Source organism: Mus pahari, chromosome 10, assembly GCF_900095145.1.
Source record: "Mus pahari chromosome 10, PAHARI_EIJ_v1.1, whole genome shotgun sequence".
Lineage (NCBI taxonomy): Eukaryota > Metazoa > Chordata > Mammalia > Rodentia > Muridae > Mus > Mus pahari.
This window is the reverse complement of record NC_034599.1, coordinates 92,438,154-92,449,840: the sequence shown is the minus strand read 5'-3', so window position 1 is coordinate 92,449,840 and position 11,687 is coordinate 92,438,154. Positions and strand designations below refer to the sequence as shown.

General features: G+C 42.5%; 1 protein-coding gene across 3 annotated transcripts in view; it reads left to right on the top strand.

The window, feature by feature from the left end:
- Pik3cb (phosphatidylinositol-4,5-bisphosphate 3-kinase catalytic subunit beta) overlaps positions 1-11,687 on the top strand; it is a 97,693-nt gene that overhangs the window by 43,523 nt on the left and 42,483 nt on the right. For all 3 annotated transcript variants that reach the window (XM_029543421.1, XM_021206060.2, XM_029543420.1), the window contains 3 exons: positions 1,164-1,343; positions 4,155-4,325; positions 6,016-6,093. In XM_029543421.1, coding sequence (XP_029399281.1) covers positions 1,164-1,343; positions 4,155-4,325; positions 6,016-6,093 — 429 coding nt within the window. The remainder of the gene's footprint in view (positions 1-1,163; positions 1,344-4,154; positions 4,326-6,015; positions 6,094-11,687) is intronic.

Below are 11,687 nucleotides of genomic sequence, written 5' to 3'. Positions count from 1 at the left end.
CCCTCCCCTCTCCTCTCCTCTCCTCTCCTCCCCTCCCCTCTCCTTTTTGTCAAGTCTCATGAAATGTCCTTTAACATTTGATCCTGTCTTCCGTCCCCATTGCTGGCATTACAGGGGTGCATCCTAGCCTGCTTTACACAGCACTGGGGTTTGAATCCGTGGCATCACATCTGCCAGGCAGACACTTGGACTGAAACCTCCATTGTTGTTTTATTTGATGTTGTTTGCTTGCGTAGCTCAGAAGTAGAGTGTTTACCCAGCACACACAAGGCCATAGGTTCAAACCCTAGCATTTCTCTGCCCCTCCCTGTCCCCACACTTGGTAAAATTGGACAGAACTCATTAATTGATAGGTTAATCAGCAATAAGGTATGGATCTTTTCATACCAACACATGCTCTTTTGTCTCTGCTGGCCATCAAGCCTAGGCCATGGCACAGGCGTGTACACCTCTTACTCCAGAGTCAGAAGCAGGCACACCTCTGCGTTCGGGACCACCCTGGATTACAGAGTGAAAACCAGGACAGTCAGGGCCACACACAGAAACCCTTTCTCAAAACTGAAAACAAAACAAACAACAATAAGAAGCCAGGCCATAATGCTAGGCCTGTGGGCTGCTGTGGAGCTCAACCCGGACCATAGGTTTTGTAATAATTAATTGGACACTATCCATTGACCTCTTATCTGAGAGTAAACTTCAGCTAATTTTTGGTGGGGATTTTTTTTGAAACAAAACAAATGATTATGACATTTAAATAATATGTTTGCATACAGAAACAATGTCATATATATCACATTTGTTTTATTTTCATAAAACTAGGAGTCTCCTCAGTTAATATATTTTTTAAATGACTAGTAAATATTCCTATTAACAAAGATTCCAAACCAAAGAATAAGCTTAGTATCCAAAGTATCCAAGCTGGCCCAGAACTGCTGATCCTCTGGCTCTACTGCCTAAACTCTGGCATTATAGGAGAATGCCACTATACCCAGCAACTTTAGCTAAATAGTAATTTTACCTTAGGAGCTGTGATACTCAGAATGCAATAACATTTCTTCTAAATTATCAGTGTATAAATGTTTAGCATGTAGAACATCTGAGCACAGTTGTGTTTTCCCAACAAATATAAAATGTATCACGCTTTCTGCCTTCCCTCTTTTTAGGATGTATTTAGTTTTCAAGTGTCTCCCAATTTGAATCCTATAAAAATAAATGAATTGGCAATCCAGAAACGCCTCACTATTCGTGGAAAGGAAGATGAAGCTAGCCCCTGTGACTATGTGTTACAGGTCAGTGGGAGAGTGGAGTATGTGTTTGGCGATCATCCACTAATTCAGTTCCAGGTATGTATCGTGACTGACTGTCACTGCAGGGGTGTACATAGGTGTCTTTACCTTCCAGATCTTTAAGGAAGTGCCTGTAGCTGACTGACCATTTGGAACCTACAGAAAACTTTACAGAATTACATAATAAACATCTGTTACTGGACCTTGCTCGTAGGTGATCGTTACTAAAGTTTTGGCAAGTGTTTTTTCCTCGCAGTTACGTTTGCTTTGGACAGTGATCGTGTGTGTGAGTTGTGTCTGCATGCTTGCATTCTGCTGGTAGATTCGTTCAGTGCTTCACATTATTTTCCTGCAGCATGGGGTCCTAACTGTGTTAGGTATAGCTGTGTATTAGTTTTTTACAAACATACTTAAGCGTTATATTCTGGAGGAAGTAAAAACAAAAAACAAAAAAAACCCAACCCTACTTGTTGAAATAGATACTTATAAGCATCTCATAGAAAAAGTAAAGTTTTTTTAAGGGCTAACAAGATGACTTAGCAGTAAAGGTGATTGCTGAATCCAATGAGACTGAGTCTGTTCCCAAGAACTGCTGTAAAGGTGGACAGAGAGAATGGACTCCACAGAGATGTCCTCTGACCCCCACAGCCCCCACATATGCATTGTACACACACACACACACACACACACACACACACACACACACACACACACACACACACACGTAATACCTTTTAAAAAGAAAAGGATTCTTTTAGTTTTTTGTTCTTTTGTTGTTCCTGGGTATTGAACCCAGGGCCATCTGTAATTTGAGCATGTGCTTTTCCCACTACCTAATTACCTTGAGATTTCTTCACCAGAAGGTTTGGATTTGTCATCAAGGAACTTAAAAAAAATACTGTATTGATTTGGAAACTGAAAGGTGGTTGTTATAGGGGCAGTAACTAAAAGGGGGCCAAGCTACATACAGATCAGTAGAACAGTTTAAAGCCTAGGCTGGGTGGGTGGGTTGGTTGGATTCTGTTGCATTTTGTGGTAGTGTTAGGTTTTTGAGACCAAGGTTCCACTCTATAGCCCACAGGGATGTAATCCTGCTCCAGCCTCCAGCTACTGAGCTACACAGTTCTTGTTGGGAGTGTGGAGGGGCCACACATTGAGTGATGTCTGTATGAAAAGAAAGTGTTGAAGCCAGGTGTGGCCGTGTGTTCATGCATGCTCCTGGCAGTGGAGAGGCAGAGGCAAGAGGTCTGGAGTCAACAACTAGTCCAGGCCGTTCAATCCCTTGTTTCAAGTGTCTGAAGAGAAAGTGGGTTGAGATGCATTTAACAGGCAACAGAATTTTATACTGTCTGTTTAGGTTGTGGCGTGTCCTCTTGTTCAGGAAGGGGTCTAGGACAGGACAGCTTATGTGCACAGCTCAGGGGTGGTGAGCAATTGAGCTCTGGCTGAGCAGGAAGAAGAAAGCAAAAGTGCGAGGTGAGCAACCTGGAGGCACTTCTCTTCCTTCTGGTTGGTCGTCTTGCACAAGACATCCTCCATCAGGCTACCATAGAACAAGTTGGATCAAGCTTTGGATCCATAGAAGGAGTTTATTTTCAGGAATTCATAGGATTTATACATATATATTTGTAATCTTAAGAGTAGGAATGGTCACTGTTTGTTTGTTTTTTAATTTATCTTTTATGGAGCCTCCTGGTTTTATGAAAATAAAACATTAGACTGAAAGACCAGAAGGTCTTTCCTGAGTAAACTGCTGGTAGCGTTCACCTAGAATCCTGTGCTGCAAAAGGGCCACTTCAGGCATCCTCTGGAGTGAACCACTCAGACCATTCCTGGCTGATTGGCCAGCGTGTAACTTGGGCATCAGACAAATAGATTTATATTTGGGTCTTAGAGATATGAGGTGTGTAAGTTAGCCCTTCTAGTTTTCATGGCCACAACCTGTGAAATGGAACTTGGTCTATTGAAGACTGTTATTAAGAATAACCACAATGTATCTCTCTCCATTCTTAGGTAATTGAGTACTCAATTAACAGTGGCTGTTTTATGTGGGTTTTTGTTGTTGTGGCTTGTTTGATGCTAACAATTGGACAGGGTTTCTTGCACCTGCTAGGTGACGATCTACCTCCAAACTCCATCCTTGGCCCATAGTCTTCAGAGACAGGGCCTCTTGCTTATACTGAGCTGAGCTACTGTTTTCTCACGCTGACCTCAAGTTTTCTCACACTGACCTGGGTTTAGTTTCCCAGCAGTTTAGTTTCACAGCATACCACAAGGATGCATCAGCATGCTGTGCTGTGCTATGCTGTGCTGTGCTATGCTGTGCTATGCTGTGCTGTGCTATGCTGTGATGTGCTGTGATGTGCTGTGACTTTATAACATTTTCATTTGTTTGTTCTGTGTGTAGTTGTGTGTACCAGAGTGTTCTTATGGAGGTCAGGGAACAACTTTTGGGAGTAGTTTCTCTCCTGCCACTGTGTAGGTCAGGGCTAAACATGAGTCATCAGACTTGGTGACTTGGTGACTAGTGCCTTTACCTGCTGAGCCAGCTCACCGACTCCTGTATAGTAGTTTTAAATTTATTTTTATATTATGTGTATGGGAGTTTTACCCCTGTGCACTTATGTGCACCATATATATGTAGTGCCTTCAGAGGCCAGAAGTAGTTGCAGGATTCCCTGGAGCATCCAGGGGCTGCTGCATCTCCAGGTTTCCTGCATTGTGACTTTAAATGATTGTATTTTTGATACTAAGTTGAGTAACATATACCTATACTGTACCTTTAGTATAGTACTGTTCATATTAATTTTCTTTGTTGACTTAAATGATGCCTATAAATCTCTACCCTCACCTCTCTTGCTACTTCAGTACATCCGGAATTGTGTGATGAATAGGACCCTGCCCCACTTCATCCTTGTGGAATGTTGTAAGATCAAGAAAATGTATGAACAAGAAATGATTGCCATAGAGGCTGCCATCAACCGAAACTCATCCAACCTTCCTCTCCCTTTACCACCAAAGAAAACACGAGTTATTTCTGTAAGTTTCCTGTGTCGGCCTTTGGTAACCCCAAAGCCATGTGATTTTTCAGTTGTGTGCTAAGTCTCAGACCTGTTTCCTTTGCTCACTTCTCCTTCTGTGGAAATCAACATCTTTGCCAAAAGCTCATCACCATTTACTGGAAAAATAGCATTCTTCTGCATGGTAAATATTTTTAGTGCCCCCTCACCAAATCCTATCAGGTTAGACATTATACTTTATCAGCTTGAGATGCAGGACACAAGCTGTCTGAATAGGCAGTCTATTTCTATGTTGTTTCTTTTTCTCAGTCTTGTTTGTGACTCTGGTTCCCAACTTGAGGCTTAGAAATCCTCAGCAATGTATCTCATTTCTTTCTTTTATTTTTTTTTATTTTTTTTATTTTTTTATTTTTTATTTTTTGGTTTTTCGAGACAGGGTTTCTCTGTGTAGCCCTGGCTGTCCTGGAACTCACTCTGTAGACCAGGCTGGCCTCAAACTCAGAAATCCACCTGCTTCTGCCTCCCCAGTGCTGGGATTAAAGGCGTGCGCCACCACGCCCGGCTTCTTTTTTTAAAAGATTTTTATTTACTTTATGTATGTGAGTACACTGTAGCTATCTTCAGACACACCAGAAGAGGGCATCAGAACCCATTACAAATGATTGTGAGCCACCATGGGTTGCTGGGAATTGAACTCAGGACCTCTGGAAGAACAGTTAGTGCTCTAAACCACTGAGCCATCTCTCCAGCCATCCCTATCAGCTTAATCTTTTAGGACAGTTTTGGGGTGACTATGGGAGTTAAAAACCAGTATTCCATTGTGGGTTCAGGCTGGCATGGAACATATTTAGACCCAAGGCAATCATAATCATCCTGTCTCAGCTTCCTGTGTTCTGGAATTACAGACAGGTTCCAACATATCCTCCCTTGCCCCTATGCCCACCTCTCTCCCTCACTTCATTTTTTAGCATTAACAGACACAAAAATCAAGTGCTAGTAGCGCTTCATTTGATATTTATGATTTTTGGCAGAGGATGGAGCTCAGGATAGGGTTTCTTTGTGTGTAGCCCTAACTATCCCAGAACTCACTTTGTTGTAGACCAGACTTCCCTGGAACTTAGAGATTCACCTGCCTCTGCCTTTGGAGTTCTGGGATGAAAGGTGTGCACCGTTGTTCCTGGAAATATGTGTGATTCTTAATTGTTAGATCAGAGCTGTTTTCATAGCTTTGTGCTGTGTGAGAGCTGAAAGACTTGCATGGCTAGTTAGGGTTACCATTGCGATACAGTGCCACAACCAAGAGCAACTTGAGGGAAGGGTTTATTTGGCTTATATATCCTGAGTCACATAGTTCACTGGGGGAAGCCAAGGCAGGAACTCAAACTATGTAGGAACCTGCTGGCAGGCACTAATGCAGTCCATGAAGGGATGCTTACTTCCCATGGCTTGCTCAGCCTGCGTTCCTGTAGAATCCATGACCACCAGCCCAGGGGCAGCACTACCTACAATGGCCTGGACCTTTCTACCGCAATCTAGAAAAAGCACCACAGGCTTGCCTCAGCCAGATCCTATGGAAACATTTTCCCGACCGAGGTTCGCTCCTCAGATCATTGTAGCTTTGATCAGGGTGACATGCGTAGCCACCCAGCTGTCATGTCTTAGTCATGCCTTTCATTGAAAGTCTCTGTGTTTATTTTGTTCTTTTGCAGCATGTCTGGGACAACAACAACCCTTTCCAAATTATCTTGGTAAAAGGAAATAAGCTTAATACAGAAGAAACTGTGAAAGTAAGTACTTTTTAAGAGTTGAATGATCTTGAGTTCTTATTTGTATAAATCATGAAATCTGTGGTATCATTTGTAGAGTCTGGCAGCTTGTTGTAAAACTATTGAGCATTATGTATTTATTTATTTATTTATTTATTTATTTATTTATTTATTTATTGTTTTTCCAGACAGGGTTTCTCTGTGTAGTGCTGGCTGTCTGGGAACTTACTCTGTAGACCAGACTGGCTTCGAACTCNGAAATCTGCCTGCCTCTGCCTCCCAAATGCTGGGATTAAAGGCGTGTGCCACCACTGCCCAGCTTTTCTTCCTCTTAGACAGTTTTTGTATGTAATCCTGGCTGTCCTGCTAGAGTTTGCTTTTCTTTTTCTTCCCCCCACTCCTTTTGTTTTCTGTTTTCTGTTTTTTTGTTTTTTTGAGACAGGCTCTCATGTAGGTCAGGTTGGCCTAAAACTTATTTCTGCAAAAAAGATAACCTTGCTCAGACTCCTAATCTTCTGCCTCCTACCTGCCAGGCAGTGGGATTAATTACAGGCACGTGCCATCATACCCTGCTTTTATTGTTTCTCCAATTTAAAAAGTATGTCACAGGAGAAGAGAGATGGCTCAGTGTCAAAGGATGCAGATTGCACAGGACCCAGATTCAGCAGCTAACAACCACCTGTAACTCTAGTTCTAGATTACCCAATACACTCTCTGACTTCTGTGGACTCCTGTGTATTCATGGTGTACTTGAATTCATATAGGCACATACATGAACATATGTGAGTTCACACATGTACATGTGTGTATACACACATAACCACCCACATGCACAGAAACAAAAAGTAAAACTTTTGTAAAAAAAAAAAATGTATCTCATGACTTTTACAACACAGCATTGGAAGAGTGGAGAGAGAAGATGTTCATCTTCCCTTGTCACCTTCTTGCCATCAGGAGGGAGTTTAACTCAAGCCTTGTCACTGTCCTTTGTGTTTAAGTTGATGCAAAAACCACACAGAATGGGCAGCAAGAATGAGGTGCATTTGCTTATTCTTGAGTGTTGCTAATAAATAATTTGTTTTATTCACTTTTGAATATATCCTAGACATTCCTGTGGATTAGCAAATAGTCAATAGAGTTCCTTAAGGATTTTATTCTTAAAAGCAGAAACCAAACATAGTGGTAGAATGTGGTGTTGTGGTCCTATAATCCCAGCCCTTAAAGGAGGACCAAGAATTTAAGCCAATCTGGAAGGATATGTGGACAGTGTATATAGGTAGACCCTTGGGACATGGTGTATGTTTTGTATTCTAGCACGAGTGTGCTTTCACCCAGAAGTTTCCTTAAAGATATATAATGTGCATATGTACATATGGGGCTGCATTCTTGCTCCTCCCCTCTGGAGGCTACTGTGTGACTTCCAAAACTTTTATCAGTTCTTTATTTTGGTATTGGTTGTTTTCTACCTCTGTTGGGTGTTGGTCCTGAGGCCTTGCACACGATGAGCAAGCCCCCATCACTGAGCAGTTCTTTATTTCTTTAAAACCTTACTACACTTTATTTACCGATCATGTGTGTCAGTGCATGCACACCTGCACCATGGCATGCATGTGAAGTCAGAGGGTGACTTGGTCAGGCATTGCTTTTCTCCTTCTACCGTGGATCCCAGAGGTCATTGTGCTTAGCCACAGACACTGCTGCCCGCTGAGCCATCTTGCTGGCCTGGTTCTTTGCTGCTTTTGTGGTTCTTTCTTATTATTTAATAGTGACAGCTCTTTTCCTTTCATCCAGTTTCTTCTTCCAGAAGATTAATCAAGCGTTCAGTATGTGTTTTATTTTTCTCTGGCACATTATCCATCACTTCTTTGTTAGTGGCAGAATGAATCCTTAGCATTTTAGTTTCACAGCTTTGTCGTTTTCCATTAGCTGGAGATTCATTGTGGAGAAAAGAAATGACATGCTACTTAATATATGTTTCCCCACCTACCCCCCTTGTCTGTCTGATTCTCTTGTCCTCCCATCTCATGACATCATAGAATAAGGTAAAGAGAAACAATGGCATGTTTCCTGCAGATGCAGATTGCTAGAAAGGTTAGGTACTCTAATTCTGTGTTAATAAAAAGTAAAAAACAAACAAAAAAGTAACCACTTTGCGTCTTTCCCAGACTTTTCTTTTCTGACTCCCTTGGCTGAGATGTGCATTACAAACAGAAGAGATGGGTGTGTGAATGCCTGAGGGTTTCCTGTAACAACGACTAAGAGAGGATCACTGTGCATGCTTACATGTGACTATTGACATATAGTGTAGATGTATCAGAACACACGGATGTATTTGGTGACTTACTAGGAAGATCTAGCTTAAATCGGAAGTGTACAATGGCATGTCAGGATCTGCAAAGCTGACAAGCTGGAGACACAAGGGAGCCAGTGGTTTAGTTCTCAGATGAGACTGAGAACCCTCCAATGTTCACGACTTATGAACATGATCATGTCTGAAGTCTGGCTGAAGACCCCAGAGAGTCAGCGTTTCAGCCCTAGTCCTATGGCATGAGAAGAACATGTGCTTTACAAGTTATGAGACTTAATAGATAGTTTGTAGGTTCATTCTGGCTCATGAAAACTACTAGACAACATGTTTTCTTTTTGGAGGCTGGGCCAGGCAGGGGTTGACACTGTAGCACAGGAGCTTGCAGAGACCTTCCCACCTCTTACAGCCTCACCATTAATTAGAAGCGTGTGTTACCTGGCTGACTTACTTCCTTACGTGCAGTGCTTCTCATTTGTATCAGGATAGTGCTGGCTCAGATGGGTTCAATGGAATGACTTGTCTGGCATGTGCAGGTATGAGGAGAAGTGGACAGATGGGTGGGTGAATAGGAATTGCTTTATACACAGGTAGACAATGGTCAGATGTCTGTTTTCTTTTCTTTAATTTTGTTGTTTTGTTTGCTTGTTTTTGTTTTTTTTAAGTTAGGGTTTCTCTGTGAGCTCTGGCTGTACTAGAACTCCATCTGTTGACCCAGTTGGCTTCAAACTCAGAGATTCTCCTCCCTTTGCCTCTTGAGTGTTGGAATTACAGGCAGGCATACGCCATCATAGCCTGGCCTTTAAATTTTTTAAAAAATTTAAATGTATGTATGTATGTATAATGTCACATGTGTCCCAGTTCTCTAAGAGTCCAGGGGTGTTGAACCTTTTGGAACTGGAGTTACAGGCCATGGTGAGCCACCCTGCTTGGGTGCTGGTGATGTAATTCAAGTCCTTTGGAACTGCAGTGAGTGTTCTTACCCATGGGCCCATCTTTCCATCCCACCTGCCTTGTCTGTTTTCTCAATAAAGTAATGTGTGGTAATTTTTCTTGCTTAAATGTTAGAGAGTATTTACTTCAGACTTTCTCATCCTTGAGTTTTCTTTGTGGAAAGGGTGGTGGTAGCACATGCCTTTAATCCTAGCACTGGGAATGCAAAGGCAGGCACATCTCTGTGCATTGAGACCAGTCTGGTCTCAATTGATTGAGTTTCTCAGATAGCCAGGGCACACAGAGAAAACTTGTCCAAGAATGAAAGGAAAGGAAAGGAAAGGGAAGGGGAAGGGGAAGGGGAAGGGGAAGGGAAGGAAAAAGTCGGGGTTTGGTGTTACATTTCCTTAATCCCAGCACTTGGTAGACAGAGGCAGGTGGATCTGTATGAGTTGGAGGCCAGTCTGGTCTACATAGCAAGTTCTAGGCCAACCAAAGAAAGAAAAGAAAACTGGATTGGGCTAGAGAGTTCCGTTCCCAGCAGCAACACTGAACGGCTGTGTTCACATTGGCCTCTAACTCTGGCTCCTAGGGGATCTTACACCTTTGTTCTCCATAGCTTCCCGCATTCACATGCACACAAGACAAACACATAATTAACAAAATTTAATCTTTAACACTTAAAAACAAATAAAAGAGCTTAGTTTGGGGTGGGCTAGATGTCTCAGCAGATGACTGCTCTTGGCATCCAACCTGAGCTTGACTCCCAAAGCCCATGTGCAGGCTTCCCTCTGACCTGCACGCATGCATGCACATGAACAAAATAAGTGTATAAGAAACAAATGTAATATGAAAGTTTAAACATTTGTTTGTTCTCATGTGCATATATATATATATATACATATACATACACACACACATATATATTACACACACACACACACACACACACATATATATATATATATATATATATATATATACCCATAGTTAATTTAGAAATTTTAAATCTTCTAAGTTTCCTCAGGCTATGTAAGTAGTAAAATTTTCTATTTCTTTTGTGCCCATTTTGGTAATTTTTATCTTTCAGCAAAGTATACATACTTATCTACAGGGTGCTCCCCCAAACTTTCTTTTTTTGTTTGTTTGTTTGCCTTTGAGACAGGATTTCACTCTGTCTCATCAGCTTTGGCTATTCTGGAACTCACTTTGTAGACCAGAATATAGCCACCACTTGTGTGTGTGTGTGTGTGTGTGTGTGTGTGTGTGTGTGTGTGTGTGTGTACGCGCGCGCGCGTGCACACGTGTGCTCATGAGTGAATGTCACATGCTCTGTATATGCCCTGTTAATGTAGGTGTCCAAGGAGGCCTGAAGAGGTGGTTATGAGCTGCCCTTCTTAGGGGCTAGGAACTGAGGTTGGCCTTCTGGAAGAGCAGTGAGTACTCCCAGCCTGAGGAGTCATTTGAGCTGTAGAATCCCTTTAAAGAATCACCAAATAGGCCAGGCTCAATGAAGAGAATGTCCTTCTGTGAAGTTGGTTCTTTGGAGTAGCACATCTAATCCCCAGAGTGCAGTCTGTCTCAAGCTGCTCAGGGATGATTCACTGCTCTCTGCGCTCTAGCTTCCTGCTCAGTGTTGGCCCAGTTCTGAGTTTTTTCATCTTTTGTGTATCCATAGCTTTCTTTGGTTTTTTTTGTGATAGTGTCTCATGTGGTTCAGGCTCATTTCAGCCTCACGCATAGCCGAGGATGACCTCAGACTTCTGACCCTCCTGTCTCCCGGCTGCTGGGGTTAGAGGTGTGTGCTGCCGCTAATATGTGCGTCTTATGTACACCTGCTGACAGACATGTACATCTTATGTAGGCTGCCGTGAAAATGCACATCTCACTGTTCAGCACATGCCTTAGTTCACTTGCTCATGGTACAGAAGATCACATTAGGCAGTCGAAGCATAGAGAGAAGCCAGGAGCTACCCTCATTGGAAAAACAGCAGAAATTCAACTTAACTTCAGTCTCCTTTTTATTTTTCCCTATTAAATTAATTTTTTCTTTTATCTATTTTGTGTATTTGCCTATAGTCACTTGGTGTTTGTGTGGAAGTCAGGACATCTTTGGAGAATTGGTAGGTTCTCTCCTTCCTCTGTGGGAAGCACTTTACCCCTTAAGCCATCTGGCCAGCTCTTGTTTCTTCTCATTTACTCTAGTGTCTAAATAGGCAGCGGTGGCAGCAGTCTCTGGGTTAGCTTTCAGGATGGGCAGGGACAAGAAAAGGGGTGAGAGCCGGGCGTGGTGGCGCACGCCTTTAATCCCAGCACTCGGGAGGCAGAGGCAGGCGGATTTCTGAGTTCGAGGCCAGCCTGGTCTACAAAGTGAGCT